The 17,609-nt window shown below is 44.6% G+C and overlaps 1 protein-coding gene across 4 annotated transcripts in view; it reads left to right on the plus strand.

Moving 5' to 3' along the window:
- Positions 1-17,609, plus strand: part of TAOK3 (TAO kinase 3) — a 95,603-nt gene extending 77,994 nt beyond the window's left edge. For all 4 annotated transcript variants that reach the window (XM_052798237.1, XM_052798238.1, XM_052798240.1 and 1 more), the window contains 8 exons: positions 644-778; positions 8,979-9,215; positions 9,861-9,989; positions 11,015-11,218; positions 13,947-14,186; positions 15,169-15,381; positions 15,835-16,017; positions 16,162-17,609. In XM_052798237.1, the coding sequence (XP_052654197.1) occupies positions 644-778; positions 8,979-9,215; positions 9,861-9,989; positions 11,015-11,218; positions 13,947-14,186; positions 15,169-15,381; positions 15,835-16,017; positions 16,162-16,323 (1,503 nt within the window). In that variant the 3' untranslated portion in view covers positions 16,324-17,609. The remainder of the gene's footprint in view (positions 1-643; positions 779-8,978; positions 9,216-9,860; positions 9,990-11,014; positions 11,219-13,946; positions 14,187-15,168; positions 15,382-15,834; positions 16,018-16,161) is intronic.

A 17,609-nucleotide genomic window follows, 5' to 3' on the forward strand; every position in this document is an offset into this window, starting at 1 on the left:
AAAAAAAAAAAAAAAATCCTTTGTGGGCTGTGGAGAGAAAGTGCTAGAACTGTGCAGGATCATGACTGGAAAGCAGGATCCCTGAGCGGTCACGGAGGCTTTCCTGGTCCTCTCCAGCCTGCCATGGTTTTAGCCAGGATGCTTGTCCTCCACAGCAGATAGCAAACAAGAGACAAAGAAACCCTGTTGAGGACGAACCGGCAAAGGGAATGAGGCAAAATGTTGCTCTTGTGTTAAAAGGGAAAAGCATCATCTTTGCTAGACATGGAAATCACGTTTTTAATGGGATTGCTTGGTTGCAGTGCTTGAACCCGACCTTTCTGAGGAGTCCGATTGCTCTGCATCGCTTTATGCTTTTGAGTCTTTTTTTTTTTTGCACATATGTAATACTGGAGGTTTAAAAAAAAAAAAAAAACAGCCAGGGATTCAGAAGGCATCCCGCTAGCGATCAGCTGACACGCCGAACCCAAGCCTGCAATGTGTTGCTTATTCATTTTGTACCGTGGGAGCTGCCGGGGCTAGCAGAGAGCTGAACTATGCCTCTCAAACAGCGGCGCTTGTGCAGACAGAGGGGTGAGAGAGAGGCAGCCGCCGCGGGAAGAGCACAGCCGGACTTTCTCCTTGTTTTTATCCATTTCTGCAGGATCATGTATTTATAAGGGATGAGGTGGGCCACAGGGATCGCAGGCCTGAGGTGCGGCCTACCCAGTCAGTGCAGAATCAGGCCCTCCACTACCGGAACCGAGAGCGCTTTGCCACAATCAAATCAGCATCTTTGGTAAGCAGCCACCCCTCCCCACCTCCTCTCATCCCCTCTCCCTCTGCAAAGGGGTCAGGAATTTTTTTTTTTCTCTCCTAATTTTTTTGTTGTTGTTGTTGGCATAGCAACTAGATATTGCACCGAAAGATATTTTAGCTCTGTGTATGTGAGATGTAAAATGCAGAATATGTTTAATTTCTCTGTGTATTTCTAGTATATGTGAGATAAGCCACTTTCCTGGGTGAAGTTAATATCATCTCAGATTCCATGCCCCCCCCCTTTTCCACCTATCTCTTTTATTAATATGTTTATTTGCATGTGCATAAAGTGTGTTTATGTGCTCGTGTGAAATATGCTTAAATGCTATGGAGATGCAGATGGGTTTTGAAACAATAAGATTGCTGCTTCCCGGCTGAGCTGCTGGCTGGGGTTTTTTTTTTTTTTTCATTCATTCATTTATTTCAAGCAACTGTACCGTGACTGCATTTTTCAGCTTGATCCCTAGGAAGGATTGCTGGGTTGCGATAACGGAGAGGGCTTACAGCGGGCTGTGGGCTTACAAAGAGGAGGGGGATGGGATGAATCCATCCAAGATTTGTACTATTGCAAATGTGATTGCTGTGGATGCCTTTGTAGTAGGGAAAGGGGTGTGTGCTGGAAGAGTTAGTTGTCGTGCCGCCTCCCCCACCTTGCATCCGCACAGGCTGCAGTCAGTGGCAACCTTTTTGACAGAAAGGAGTGAAAAATGGCCTTTTAAAGCTAGAATAAATGTAATCTTAAATATTTCAGCCCGATGGTATTAGAGGTCAGATGGACAGGGAGCATTAGAAAGTACCCACTGTTAGCCATGGCACTTGCTCAGTGCTATGACATCATCCTAGACCAACCCCGAAATTACACCAGTGAGCCCTCCCCTTCTTGTCTCACCCTGCCTGAATGGTGGGATTTTTCCTTCTATACCACCATTTCTTGATCCTCTGAATTGCTTCCCGTTTCTAGATGCACTAGACAGAGTGTGTGTGTGTGTGTGTGACCACAGCTAAAGGTTGTGAGTGGAGGGAAAAAGCAGCAGCAGTGCCAGTAGCCAAAATTTTTCTGTGTGGTGGTTGCTGCTGCTGCTGTTTAAAATCCAAAATGATGCTGTGGCATTCAGACTTCTGGCCAGATGCTTCATGGGCTGACATTTGAGGGGAGCATCTGAGTTCCATCTTTTGCAGGTGTACTTCTGGGTAGCCATAGCCTGAGTGCTCCCCAGGCCAGTGTCCCCTGCTCCCCCTTCCCTACCTGCCCCCCCCCCCCCCCCCCCCCCCCCAAATTTAAAGAGTGACCTAGAAATGTGTGCATTAGAGGACTTCATGCAGCACACCTGACACAGGCAGGATCTCTGGTCTCCTGGATACCCTCTGGCTGGTGATTTTTTTTCTCTTTTGTATGTGTATGTGTGTGTGCATGCACCCAGCATAGTGCCAACACTATTGCCTGCACTCAGCAAATAAAAGTAGGATCCAGTTAGGTTGGCTGGAAGGAAGAAATGATGAATGACTCAAGTATCATACTCCAAACTTATATACAATTTGATTGATAAATAGGTATATGTGTTGAATATATTAATATTCTTTTACTCCCTGTGGAAAGCTGCTGCACCTTCTTGTCCTGCCTTCAGCAGCAGAGTCCATAACTCCTATCTTCCTTGAATAGGTCATCCTTGGGCTACTTGGGTGGCTTGAAGGTATTGCATGGCAAGGCCCCCTTGGGAGCTGATGAAAGATATTGGTATGAAGGTATGGACTGTGAGATCTTCCCGGACCTCTAAGCTCTGGGGAAGACAGCTAATGTCCCAAGGTCACTCCTAAATCCCATGGCAGCCTCCTGTGGGGCTGGGACTCTGTCTACCTTAATTCCTTAGTCACTTGGATTTGCTAAATCTTTCTGCTTCAGTGACCAAATGATGATAAAGATAAAATTAATACTGGGTGGAGAGGATGGTAGGCTTTTTTGGAGAACTTTTTTTTTTTTTTTTTTTGGCTTTCTGTGGAACATGCTCTGGTATGGAGTGTGTCTGGGCTCATGCTGGGAGGGCTTAGGGTGCACATTTAAGGTGAGCAGTACATGCACAGCACAGTATCTTTTGGGGGAGAGGGAAGTCCCACCCATTAGCTCACTATGTTAGCCGGCAGGCCTTTGGAAAAGCACATGGAAGTATGTGTCATGCAAAAGCTTTGTTGTCCCCATCATATGCACACATATCCCCTTCCCAGTACAGAGGGAAGTTCCCAAAGCACCTCCTTGGTGCTACAGGAGGTGTTACTGTGTCCTTAGGTTCTGAGGTTATGTGGTGGGGGAGAAGTTTCCCTGTGTTTACAACAGAAATATTTTATTTAATTTCAGTTAACCTTGTGATGGGCTTTCCCTTTAATAATCTTTCATTCCCACCTCTTCATGTTCCAAAATGGAAATCTAGGAAAAAAAAAAAAGGCTAAGCTGAAACCTATTGCACAGAACATGAAGAATGCCAGCATACGTGCTTGGGTTTGAAGTGCTGGTGTGGCTGTCAGCACACTGTTTTTTTATCACTGTGCATTCGATCGCTGCTCGGTGGCTGGATGATGTCAGTGGGTAATGGTGCTGAATGCTGCTGCTCTTCTGGCCAAAGGAAGACTCCCATGCCTGCTCCCTTGACTTCCTGCTTAAATACCTGTGGGGAGGGCGAGGTCAGCCATGGAGCTGATATGCTGAGAATGACCTAAACATGTCTGGAATTCATAGTGTGAAACCAGAAACTGATCCCACAGTATTAAAAACTAAAAAAACCATCATGCTTTGGTTCCCTACATCGTTGCTGCTGACCATCAGTTGGTTTCTCAGCAGCTGGGTACTGCTTTCTGGGCGCAGAAAGATTATGCAGTTGAGAGCATCAGGTGGCCTGTATTGCAGAGAATCAGAAAATGGGAGTTCTGACCCCAAATTCAATAATATGGGATGATATTTGGGTGTAAAAACTTTTGCTTGTGGGATTTGCTGAACACTACCCCCCAACACGAGAGCAGGGCAGTATTATAGAGGAAAAGCAGCGAGTCTGGGTGCCGGGGGCTGTTGCTTCACAGCTGCTCCTGCTGGTGGAGTCCAGGGTCTTGGGCCCTCAAGTCCTTGTTATTCACCCTTAGATCAGGATATTGCAGATGGAGGGAAGACTGGCATTTCTAAAAGGATGCTCCTAACTTGGAAGTTGGATCTCTTTCTAAAAACAAGCTCAGGTAGCTTCAGCGAGTGCAGGGGTGACAGGAGAACTACATTAGACAGCTCAACGCTCCAGATGTCCCAGTGATTTTAAGCATCATTTTAATGGCCCTGCCCAGTTGCTCTGCAAAAGCATCACGTGAATAAGAAGGAAATTGGACAAACTTCCAGATAAAATAGTGAAATGGGCTGTCCACAAAGAAACAGGCTGTGAATATACCTTTCTAGTCTTTCAGTGATGCTTTGATACTAAGGTTAAAAAAAAAAAAAAAAAACAACCAAACAGACAAAGAAAAAACGAAGAAATGAGCAGATGCGGTTCAGAAGGCTGAAGGAGCTTACGTTTGGTCATAATTCAAGCAGCAATTTTAATAGTCACTCTTTCCTGGACCACCTTTCTCTTTGGTCATTGTGGAGACCATCCTCCCCCAACCCTCCTTTTTTTTTTTCCATGACACTCTTGTGGCAACAGTAACCATCACCTTGGAACAGTGGTGGAAAATACACTGCATATTTCTGCTGTTGCAGTGGAAGTTACTATCTGAAATGGAAATCAGGTACCTACTACATCTCCATATTATTTTGCAGACTATCAGTGATCCATAAATTAAAAGTTACAACTAGAAATCTAAGCCTTGAAGCTCAGAAAGCTGCTGTTTAAAAAGAATGGTAGAGGTTCTGCATGTTGATAAGACTACACCTATCAGCATTTTCAAGTGAAAGGTGTTTTTTAAATATGTGCAGAGATGCATCGATCTCCATTTCTGGATGTCTTTCATGCTTGACCTCTTAACTCCCCACTGCCTCATGCATTTCCTTGATAGCTGCTTTTACAGTTTTCAGATGAAATGATCTAATAGTTAAAATTTCATAGAAAGATCAGACAGTGTGGACTCTTATCGAAGGCCTTGGCGTTGTCTTTGAAATCCAAATGCCAGCGAAAGAATGATGTGATCTCATCCAGGGTCTGCAAAGCCAAATGCCTAGCTATGTGTGAGCAGGCTTCTCTGGATGTGGCCATTAAAAGGACACCAGGGCAGTCTGACTCCAAAACCAGGTACATTTACATGATGGCTGTTCCCTTGCACCCTCTTCTGCTGAAGCAATGACATTTTATTCCAGATGGTTGAGTTTCTCTTAACAGACTCATCTGGCTGCTGCCTTTATAGATCTTTGCTCTAAAAATACTGAACTTGTTCTTTCTTATCTCAAAAGTTCTTTTCTTGCTGTGAGAGGCTGCCAGCAGTGTCTTGCTCGGTACCCTGCTTTGTCCAGCAAAGAGGAGCTCAGTATTTTCTTTGGTTATTGTGAGGTGAGAATAACTGTCCTTTAGGAGAGCATTCAGTATCTTGGTTAAACAATGTAGAAAAAGGAACTCTAAAGAGCTGCTGGTTTGGAGGAGAAGTTGAGTCCAACTTCCTTACGTAAAGCAAAAATCTTGGAGGGGTGAAAGAGGAAAAGTTTGGATTTTTATGGCAAGTGAACTGCCTGTGGGAGTAGGTTGGAAAAGACATCTCTCAGTTCTGTGTGTGCCAAAGATACAGAGAGATAAGAAACTGAGAAAATGTCATACCTTAATAAAAGCTGTTCTGTTTTAGACAGTTTTTTTGGTTCTCCTGATGATCTGCTTGATTATTGCATGCTGCAGATAGAGCTTCAGGAAACGGCCGTTTTCTGCTTTAAAGAATCCTGACATTTTCTGGTTATGTGGAGAACAAATTTTGCAATGAGCAATTCAGTTATCATCTTTTTTTCCCCATAATAATCTATGGGATTATGTTTGTGAAGTACTTCATAAAGTTCCAAGTGCCTTTGTCTAAGAACACCAGAAAGGTGATTACTGGAACTTCCCCAAATTTTCTTTTTAAAATGGTTGCTCAAACTGTTCATTCATTAGGGGCTTAATCTTTAAAACCATAATCCTTTATTCATTCATGTGTTGACATGCTTAGTGTGAAGAACATCTCTGGTACTAACTGGTCATATTCAGTAACTAATATTAATTTCTTCCAATTTCATCCACTCCCTGATATCACCATTTGGAGACCTTGTCTTCAAAGACGGAGTTCTGAAGAGTGTTGGTCTTGATTAGAAATTATGGTGATAAATTAGGTCTTTAGCACAAGCATGCTGTATGCAGACATTAAATCTACGAGACATCCACCAAGTCTACTGTTCTCCTGCTCTCTTGTCTTCAGGAATGAAATGCTTCTTTTGTTTTCCTCTGACTTTTTAATGTCTCATATTCTGCTGTGACTAAAAGGCTTTATCAGCTAGTGTTATAATTAGTAATTGCATCCTATTGTTGGGGATAAATATCCCAGACCTAATGTGAAATCTTTCAGAGATGGAATTCTTGTCATGAGAGAGACAAGCTGAGCAAAACTGGAAATGGTGTGCACAGGAGCAGCAAAAAAAAAAAAAAAAAAAGGATAAAAGTTCATTTTTGCTGTAAATAAAACAAGAGCATGTTCTAAATCTCATTAGAGATTAGACCGAAGGGGAAACTGGGAACGTTGCTAGCGGATTCCTAGATCCATTTTTTCTTATACTCTTGCTGTTTGCTTCATTCTGCCAACTTCTTGGAACGGAGTGTGCCGTGCAGAACGTCCCACTGCTCACAAAAAGGCCGGGCCTCAAAAATAGCACATCCAGGAAGATCTTGTACTGCTGCGTGGTACTTATCTCCATGTCTCCGCAAGTCCCTGACCAAGTCTGTTCTCTCCAAGTCGTATGTCATTTAACATGGTAAATGGCATATGTAAAATTTTGGGGGTCTGCCTGTCTTACCTGACATCTGTCTCTCAAAATTAACTTGGATGACTTCTCAGAGGAACTTTCATTACCTGGAAGCTTCTGTCAGAGATCTTATTCCTGCTGAACTTGACTGAAATGTGCAAATTCCTTCAAATGCTTACCAACTTCTGCGAAGTATGGCTGTCATTGTTACACTTTTAAAAAAAAAAAAAAAAAAAAGGCTTTTTGAACTATAGCAATACAGAGGGCTAATACTGTGTTTGTGTTTCTGTAGTCATTTCTACAATCTCACATATTCCTGGTATCTGGCTTAGATCTATTTCATTACCTAGCCTCAAGCATTTGAAGGCTGCTATGTTACACCAATTGCTGAGGTGTAAGTGTATATTTAATCCAGTCAACTTCAAAATAACATCCCAAAATTCCCTGTACAAGGAGGATGTGATTTATGCATCATCGCTTACCTTGTAGTTGATGTTTGACCTCACTAATGTGGTAAACCCACCATCATTACTTCTTGGTAATTGACATAGCACTGTAGTCAGGCTAGTTCTTTGTTTTCTTTGCAATCAGATGTTTCCTTTTCTCTCTGGGGTTGTCTTTGGAAGGGATGGGGGAAGACAGAGGCTGTCCACTTCAGTCGCTTCATCCTTTCACGCCTTGTTTCTGTTCTGGCACTCTGGCTATCATTTTCTTGGTTGGTAACTATTTACTGTAAATTGTTGTTAATCTATTTCAAGGTGAAGGCTTTGGAAGGCTCTTCCTAACTTCCTCTTCACACTCCTTCCAAGTGTTGGTAGTCGTTTGAGCCGAGACAGGTGGCAGCATGCTGTCTGCCTTGGGTGATACATCAGTTATGGTGTTAAACTTGCTTGTTGATTTTGGAGCTCTTACTTGATCACTGCTTGCTATCAGCTACTAGTCCTGAAGCACAGGGCTGCCAGCAAGTGGCCTTGGTTTGCTGCTCGGTAAAGCAGCTGCTCTTCTTCTGTTGAACTTGAGCCTTCTCAGGTCTGTAGGTGCATCCCATCCTACGTCTGAACTTACTTTAAAGATCTCTGAAAAATAGCCTTCAAGTGACAGCAGTACTGTAGTAGGTGCCAGTTCTTTCTCTTGGCTGCTGTCAGAAACACATCAGGAAGGCTGGGCTCTTGCAGACTGCAGGAAGGACTGTTGGTTCATAAAGCTTCAATGATCACCATCAAAGGGCTGAGCTCTTTGCTTCATGCTTGTTAAGTGTGAAAGGAGAGGTCCCCTTGTACAGAATCAGGGACTGCAGCTCTACACATGTACTAAGGGCTCTAGCTTTTGGCTCCCAGGACTGTCATATAAAAGATCAGTAGATCTTTATATGTGAAGTTCCTGGGACTGTATTAAAAAAAAAAACAAAAAACACTCAGTCTTGGACACTTTTCTTCTTTTGAAATGGAAGCATTACCATTCGCATTTTCTTCTGAAAATTTTTGGCACAACTTACTGGCGGGTTTTTTTTTCCTTTCACATGGATACACTTGGGCATGGAAATGAATGTGGAACTTGTGAGTTTGTTTCAGCTGAGCAGAGTTTAAAATCTGCTTAGACCATCTGATCAATCTTGTTAAGAGCACACAGTTCCAGAACAGTGTTCCCTTGTTAGAAAACTTTCAGTTCTGGTAGGGAATGAGCTCAGTCTTGCCATACTCTCGAATTTTAAGAAGAAATTTTGAAGGAGGCTACTCGTCGCAGGAAATAGGTATTGAGGGTCTGAATTGGAACCGTGGTGACTTGAGGAGGAAGGAAAGAACGGGTGGGTTGGGAGGGGGGGGTGTTCTTAAAATGGCTGCCATCTTGTAAGTCCCTGTCACCCTCAAGATTTGAGTCCTGTGTCTGAAGAAGGTTGTCCAGCAGCCACCTTTGTTTCCAGATCTCATCTAGTGTTTCGTGGAGTGATTAGTAACCTGCTGTTTCCTTTATTTGTAACGTGGCATTTTCTGCTGTGTTACTGAAAATGCACATAAAATTCTCAGGAAAAGATGGGGGGTAAAAATCAGGAGAGAGAAACCTTATGGCCTCATTTTTTATATTAAAGAGCAGCACCCTCTGAAAGCTGCAACAGCATTCCCTGAAAGTTGATTTATAAGAGTACAGCAAAGCAGGGTCTGGTTTACAGGTAAGCAGCTAATATGGAGATAGCTTGTCTGTGAAGGCGGCCATGTAGCACTTCTTCCCCTTTTCCTGACATCAGGTTACAAGACAGATCCATGAGCATGAGCAGGAGAACGAGTTGCGGGAACAGATGTCAGGATATAAGCGGATGCGGCGCCAGCACCAGAAGCAGCTGATCGCCCTGGAAAACAAGTTGAAGGCCGAGATGGACGAGCACCGCCTCAAGCTGCAGAAGGAGGTGGAGACGCATGCCAACAACTCGTCCATTGAGCTGGAGAAGCTGGCCAAGAAGCAAGTGGCTGTGATGGAGAAAGAGGTGAGTAGAGTTACAGGCTCCCTAGCTGTCCATCAAGATTGGAGGGAGAGGTGTGTACCAGAGCTCTAAGAGAAGGCTGTGGAAGTACTGCTTAAAACCCATGTTCTTAAGTGCACCGTGCGGTTACTGTCCGGAGCTGCCCTGGCTAGTTTTGCGAAATAGCTTCACAGCCAGAAGTCAACCTTCTGGGTGATGGGCACTCCATTGGCATCGACCAATACTGTAGCTAGTGACAGCTGGCTAAAAGAGACTGACAAACTCTGTGGAGACCTTGGAGGGAGCTTCTGCCTCATGGCTGAGGGAATGACAAAAGCTTGCTGCTGTTACTCGGTCTGTTTAAAAATCAACACGTTAATCCATACGGTAAATTAGTGGGGTTTTACCCTCTGGGGTGGTTTTGGTAAGAGAGGTAAGAAGCATGAGGAAACCCTTAAATGTATGTGAGCGTTATGGGGTTTTTGTGCAAGCAGCTTTCATGTGGTGGAATACTCATGGCTTTGTCTAGCACAGCGATGGGAGAATGACAGACCGAAAAACACACAACAGGAGACTGATTTGTGCTGGATTCAGTACCTGTTCCCTCACCCTTTGGTTTTTTTCTTTCTTTTTTTTTTTTTTTTTTTCCTCTCTCTCTGTGCCTTGCAGGCAAAGGCAGCTGCAGCAGATGAAAAGAAATTCCAGCAACAGATTTTGGCTCAGCAAAAGAAAGACCTGGCGACCTTTTTGGAAAGTCAGAAGAAACAATACAAGCTTTGCAAGGAAAAGATTAAAGAGGCAAGAAACCATCATTTTCAGGGCTGAAGGGGTGTGGAATGAACACGAACTAGACTTTCGTTTTGACAAACCTGGTCCAGCCCAGGGGTTTAAGGGATACTGTCATGCTTGGAAGCACATGTAGATTCTCAGCAAGTAAACTTTCAGGAACTGGGAGCATCTGGCAGCATTTCTAGAATAATCTGTAAGGGTGCTAGAGGTGCCTTCACAATTTGCTGTAAGAGCAGAATCTTTGAAACCAATGTTGATGAGGGAAAATGGGACTTCACAGAGAAGTCTTCTTCCCCTTTTTCCTCATCTGGTTTGTTTTATTTTGGGGGTTGGGTTTTTTGGGTGGTTTGGTTTTTTTGGTTTTTGGGGTTTTTTTTGCTTAAGCTGGAAGTAGTTAGAGCAGCCATTTAGATGTCACTTGACTAAAAGCCCTGCGATCACTTATATGAATTAGAAAAAGAAGTAACTTAGCATATAGCTTATCTATTCCAAATTGCATTACTTAAGTACAGTGTCCCCACCACATCACAAAAATCATTTGCTGTTAAGAATGTCAAGGTGAGAAAATGAATAGCAAGGAGCTCTGTTAGGTATCCGATTCGATAGAGAATCGAGCATGAGTCTTGTTGAAATGAAACTTAAGCCCAAGCTGGACTCTGTTGTAAAACAGGCGCAGAGCTGGGAAGGGAGCCAAGGGGTTTGACCCAATCTCTTTCCTGGACAGCCAGAGCATCCCTTGCAGTGGTGTGTTACTGTCTTTTCACTGCTGCGCTGTTTAGCCCCCTGAGATGTTTGTGTTTAATGGCCACTTTTTCCTTCTCCACTTGGTGGGTCATAATACAACTCAAGAGGCAGTAGGGCCTGGCATGGCAGGTGACGAGTCTGGTTCTGCTGGTACCTGGTGTTGTAGTCAGGATTTTGGTGTCCTTTTGTGAACTGAATGGCAGAGTAGCCGCCAGTGACTGAAGGTCCTCCAAGTCCTGTGTCACTGTAATCCTAAGGGAAGTCTTGGTTTTGACCCTGTATGCATGCAGGAAATGAATGAGGACCACAGCACGCCGAAGAAAGAGAAGCAAGAAAGAATATCCAAACATAAAGAGAACCTGCAGCACACACAGGCTGAAGAGGAGGCCCATCTTCTCAGCCAGCAGAGACTCTACTACGACAAAAACTGCCGTTTCTTCAAAAGAAAAACAATGATCAAGAAGCACGAGATGGAGCAGCAGAACATTCGGGAAGTATGGCACTCTTCACTTCCTTTCCCAAGCGTTTCTGTAACTGTTTTAGCTTCATGTTTGTAAAACAGTTTGCTGACATTAGATCTTCATGTTTCCAGTTGCTAAACAGAGCTGAGAAAAATGTAGGAAACATGTTTTGGGAAATAGTTTTCCACACAGATGTGGATGCTTCTGTTAACTTAGGAGGGGTGGCATTGTTGATTTGCCAATAGAAACATTATGTGGGCCACCCACTCTGTGTCAGATGTGTCATCTGAGCTCCTGGGCATTAGATTTTGGGGGATCCTGCTGGGCTTCTTTGCAGCACAGGGCAGTTTGTGCCATGTTGAGTGCCAGGGCCACCTGTGGGATGGCTGAAAGGGCATCATCATGTGAGGGGTTCTACTTGTTGGCTAAAGAAAACTTACGCAGTTGAAATACGTGTAATAAACCAGTAATAACCTTAAAAGAACAATATTAAGGTTGCAGAATGAAATGCTACAAATGTAGGAAATACCAAAAATTCAGTCCTTTCTTGTGTCTGCATTCTGGTTGTCTACAAATAAGCAGATGTTGCTTTTCCGTTGGGCTCTGCTCACATTAATGCACAGAATGGGCAATAGTTTGTTAATGAGAAGCTATTCAACATCTTGCTTTTTCTCATTAGTTATTAACCCTTGCCTTACAGGCTGCCCGTAGTCAAATACCACTTTGGAGAAAGAATTATTACTTGTAGATTTTTCTGTGGTCATCACTATAGTATCTGAATTCTTCATTAATGTTATTTTTGGATAAAGACTATCAGATGAGAAGGTATTTTAGTAAAGGTGAGAATGAGTGAGTGGTTAAAAATTTCTAATAATCATGTACTTAGTCTGCTACCATCAAATTTTCTGGCATATTTAGCATTGCTCTATATTTCACCTCTTTGGAGCTTTGCTGCCCTTGACTTCAGATGTGCCTGGGGCTGCTCAGCTGCTTTGCAAATCACATCCAGACATCTCAACTTGGACACCCTGAAAATGAATGACTGAAAAATCAGATTTGGGCACCCTTATCACAGCATATAAGCTCTGTGGCAGGGATGAGAACAGAGTTCAGTTACCTAGCATGGTATTTTAACTAGGAAACACTCCTCTGAGCTCCTGCATTTAAGCTCTTGAGAGACCTAATTTTCAGAATGATGTGTTTATTTCCTGAAAATAATATCCCTACTAACTAGTTCAAATTCACTGGATCAGACACCTGAAGTAAGTAACACTTCCAAAATGTTTTTTTCTTGATATTTTAAGTAACCACAGAGGTTCTTTTTTTGCAAGTGGGAAAGTGTTTGACAGAAGTGGAGTGCCTCTGTTTGTTCATGCTGTGTGAACTGAAATCAAGTGTGGAATGGGCACTAGAGAGGCTGGCTGTCCTGTCCTAAGATGAAGGCACAAGTGCCACAGCTCACTGTATGGGCTGACATAGTGCCTGTTCAGTGTGCTACCTGCCTTTGCGCAAGTGGGAAATGATTCAGTACCCCAGTAGATCTAATTTTTTATCTTGGCTGTCAAGGTGCAAATTTTGCTTAAATGTAAACATGTGCAACATCCTTATGGCCAAGAATGCAGAGGCAAGACCTGGCCCCGTTTCCTTCCCCATCCTCCTAGCTTAAACCTGTCACAGTTGTAATAGCCAGAGGGGCTGAAGTGCCTGTTTGCAGGTGCTGATGTTGAGAATTAAAACAGGATTACAGCATGCAAGCAACAACTCAAAATAATTAGGTTTTTTTTGCTTTTACTGCAGAAACTTGTTAGACTGAGCCAACGCTGGGCCCTCCCTGTGCTGGGCACTGTGCGTGTGCGTAGTGCGAGGCAGCTCCCACTGTGCCTGTCTCAGTCTAGCATGAAGCACAGTGATGAGTTTGTAAACCTGAGAGCTGAAACTGAGATGTACCAGCAGACCATCTGTGAAGGTCACCAAATATCAGCAAGGGGTACAGCTGTAATCACTGCTTGACTGAGCTGGATTCCGCTCCATGCTCCACAGGTTGTTGCTGATACCCTGAGCCAGAAATACTAGCAGTAATCAGGGAGAGAATCCGGTATCTTCCTCTTCCTTGGCTTGCAACTCAGTGAAGGTTTTCCTAGACTGCAGGGCACCATGTGCAGGAACTCTGATGTGCACATTGCAAAATTGTGTGAGGCTTGGGCTGTATCCTCATTTTAAACGTGCTGTGCCTGGGGCCAAAAGCCACCTGTACACACAATGGTAGATGAAATTCTTTTTCTTATCGGGTGTGGTGTGTTGGAGCTGTTTGCCTCTGCTTTGGCCATTCTAGTATAAGTGATATGAGAGAAGCCTCATCTCCCAGCACCTAGCAGGGGCTCAGGGTAATTTAAAACAGACAAATAAGAGCCCCTGATTCTGCCAGTCACCCCAGCTGTGAGCACCCCAGGATGTATTTATTATAACTTCCGTGATTCTCAGCAGTCACAGAGGGCTTGCCTGTGGTCCCAGTGCCACCTGCTGGAGACTCCCTGGGTGATCCAGGAGAGGTTACAGGGGGATGGATGGATGCTAGGTGGCCGCTTTATTAGTGTTCCCATCGTGCTGCTGGGTTTGTGTTTCCCTGCGGTACATGGAAGTCCTTGATGTTGCTTAGACAAGTGACCAAAACACCCAGCCTCACAAACTCAACTACTGCATCTCAGGGCAGAGAGAATCACTCCTCAGCTTTTGTCTTGTGCTCTGCTGTCCTCTTGTGCAGGAGTTAAACAAGAAGCGGACCCAGAAGGAAATGGAGCATGCCATGCTGATCCGGCACGACGAGTCGACGCGTGAGCTGGAGTACAGGCAGCTGCACACGCTGCAGAAGCTGCGAATGGACCTGATCCGGCTGCAGCACCAGACTGAGCTCGAGAACCAGCTGGAATACAACAAGCGGCGAGAGCGGGAGCTGCACAGGAAGCATTTCATGGAGCTCCGGCAGCAACCAAAGAACCTGAAGGTGCTGGAAGCTTTCCTTCCTCCTCTTCCAAACTCTGTCCTGCCAGGCAGGCTGGGCTGTGCGCTTGCTGCCTCCTCTGTGCAGCATCCATGCTGCAGAACCACTGTTCTCCACCGGCACTGTGTGCTCTCCCTTGCCTCCCTTTCCTTTGCGCAGGGCTGCTCTGGTATAAGAAAGTTGTAGGCTATTATAGCAAAGAGCTCACTGAGGAATTTTTAAGTGCCATGCTGATTGAGGCTGCTGGGTAAAAATAGGCTAGTCCTTAGCAAAGTATTACAGAATTTGCTTCTGATGAGCTGTGCTTCTTTAGGCCCTTGCTGGTGTCAGCCTATAAACCTTGATATGGAAAGGGGCTGGGTGATGCTTCCTCGCTTTCAAAGTCAACAGAGAGAGAGAACATGGGTGTGCTGAGTGCTGTGCTCTGTCCCAGTTTGGCTGCAGGTTGATTAGAAACCTCTGACCTGCTTGCCATGGGAGATTTCTGTTCCTCCTCTGAACGTCCAAAAAGGCACGTTGCTTTTATTCGCTTTGTCACACCCTCGCTAGTTCTCGGATCTACAGTCTCCATGTAGCGTATGGCTGAGGTGGGGGAGGCAGTTTGTGGAGGCCTTGGTGAGGTAGCAAAATGGGAGGCCTTGAAAAAGCAAATGCTTTTTGGGAGGCAGGGGGCAGGGTGAGGGGCTGGGCGACCTGCAGGAAGCAGGGGTAGGAGACGGAGATGTTCTGGGCTGAGGAGGGCTTAGTGGATCCTGTTCCCAGCCCAGGCCTGTGGTCAGTGCTGAAGGAGAGCCTGAGTTGATGCCGCTGGTTAGGTTGCTGTGTGTGCGGAGTACACCCTGCTCAACCCGCGTGCAGGGGCAGGAGACAGCGCAGAGCACAGGAGAACTGTGGCTGTCTCTCACCAACCTGCCCATTTGGATGTACTACAACCTCTCCATTCCCAAAGCTCTTCATGCTCCTCACATCGTTCCTTCCTTGGCAGGCTATGGAAATGCAGATCAAAAAGCAGTTCCAGGACACATGCAAAGTGCAAACTAAGCAGTACAAAGCACTGAAGAATCACCAGCTGGAAGTAACTCCAAAGAGTGAGCACAAGACAATTTTGAAGAGTCTGAAGGATGAGCAGACAAGGAAGCTCGCCATCCTGGCAGAGCAGTATGAGCAGAGCATCAACGAGATGATGGCCTCACAAGCGGTAGGTGCAGCATCCGGCACCTCCTGTCCCTGGGCAGGGGGTCTCTCACCAAGGTGCGTGGAGTTGGGGTACAGTTGGGCCATCGGTCCTTGCAGCATATTGTGTTCTTCCCGTCCTAGCCGCTGGATGGTGAGCGATGCGGCTGTGTTTTTAACAACTGTTTTAAATAACGCGTCAGGTGGTACTTTCCCTCTTGTAATAAGCATCCCGCAGAACGCGCATCCTTTCCCCGCTGCCCCTCGCATGCTGGGGTTTAGAATTGGATCTTCTCTGAGGCTTCTGCCTCTGTGTCAGTGGGGAAGCAGCTGTTTATGAAGCCCTTCCCGCTTTCTCATTCTGCCACCAACACCAGAGGCTCCCCGGCTTTGAGAAGGAAGAGCGGTGTGTCGCTAGCGTCGCAGCAGAGAAGTTACTAGTGGAGGCTTGAATGTTGTTTTCCCAATGATCTTACAGCTACGGCTGGATGAGGCCCAAGAAGCAGAATGCCAAGCCCTGAGACTGCAACTCCAGCAGGAGATGGAGCTGCTCAACGCATACCAGAGCAAAATTAAGATGCAGACAGAAGCACAGCATGAAAGAGAACTCCAGAAGCTGGAGCAACGGGTGTCGCTGCGCAGGGCACATCTTGAACAAAAGGTACGTTTTGGGTGGGCTGCCAGGGGGTACCTGGTTAGACGTGTCGATCTCGCCTCGGACACGGGGTTGGCACCGTGCGTCGGGAGCTGCCGTACCCGGGGCGGTCGTGCTCTGCTAAGGGGCTGCTGACTGTGCTTCTTTCAGATCGAAGAGGAGCTAGCCGCCCTCCAGAAGGAACGCAGCGAGAGGATAAAGTTTCTGTTGGAAAGGCAGGAGCGAGAGATTGAAACGTTTGACATGGAGAGCTTGCGAATGGGCTTTGGGAATTTGGTCACATTAGAATATCCCAAGGAGGACTATAGATGAGATTAAATTTCTTTGCCATTTAAAAACAAAAAGACAAAAAGCAAACAAAACAATGATAAAACTTGCAAAACCAACATTCCCCATGTTAACGGGCGTGCTCTCTCTCTTTCTGTCTCTCTTACTGACATCGTGTCGGACTAGTGCCTGTATATTCTTACTCCATCAGGGGCCCCCTTTCCCCCTGTGTCAAGTCCCAGTGCAGGACAGCTCCTGGCGGTCTTTTCCATAGTATGTCACAGTATTGATGTCTCTGTGCAATGATTAAAAATGTTTCAGTGAAAACTTTGGAGACAATTTTAATGGAAAAAAAAAAAAAGTGGATGTATGTTGCTTTTGAGCAATCACTCATTTTACCACCAATCAATGAAAGTACAAGCAAAAAAAATAATAATAATCAAAAGATATATACAAACCCAGGGGGAGAGAGACTAAATCCGCAGCCTTACCTTAACTAGCTGCTGCATAATTTTATTTTATTTTTATTTTTTTGGTATTTATTCATCAGGAATAATTAAATAATAAAAAATTTTATTAAAGATTGAAAAATTTGATACATTTTACAGAAAAAAAACTTAATCGTGATGTACATATCAGTGGTGACATATTATTACTTTTTTGGGGGTGGGGAGGGGCGGGGCGAAGATCTGGTGATTTTTAGAAGAACCATGCCAGGCGAGGCGGGGATGAGACCTCGGTCCTCGGCATATTCTTGATTGTATCATAATCATTTTCTGCTGTCGCAGAGAATGTGAATACACTTAAATGAGCCCACAGGATCCCAGTAGCACAAATTGGGCTTTGTCAAATCGTGTATTTTGTGTATAGAAGGAATTTAAGGAGAGCTTTTACTTATTTTCATATTGTATTTTAACTGTTTCTCTGATCAAAAATTTTTTTACTTCTTTCCCCCCTTCCCTCCTGCTCCCAGCCACCCCGCCCACTCTCCAGTTCAGTACTTGGAGTTCAACACTGTCTGTTAGATCATCCCCAGCCCTTTTTTTTCTTTTTTTTTTTTTTGTTCCTCCCCCAAGTCCACCCCCAACCCCATGATCTTGGTCATAAATATTGCATTATTCACACTTTCAAACTGTGTATTTTCTTACAATAAAAAGATAAAAAAAAAAGGCTTTACTTCTTTTGCATGCACTTTAAAAAAAAAAAAACAAAAAAACAAAAAACAACAAAAAACCAACAAAACAACAAAAACATTTTTCAGGTTCCAAGGAAGAGCATGAATAACTGTCAGAGCTTTTAATTATATTTGTAAATAAAAGTGTTCATCACAA

This window comes from Harpia harpyja, chromosome 9 (assembly GCF_026419915.1).
Source record: "Harpia harpyja isolate bHarHar1 chromosome 9, bHarHar1 primary haplotype, whole genome shotgun sequence".
NCBI lineage: Eukaryota > Metazoa > Chordata > Aves > Accipitriformes > Accipitridae > Harpia > Harpia harpyja.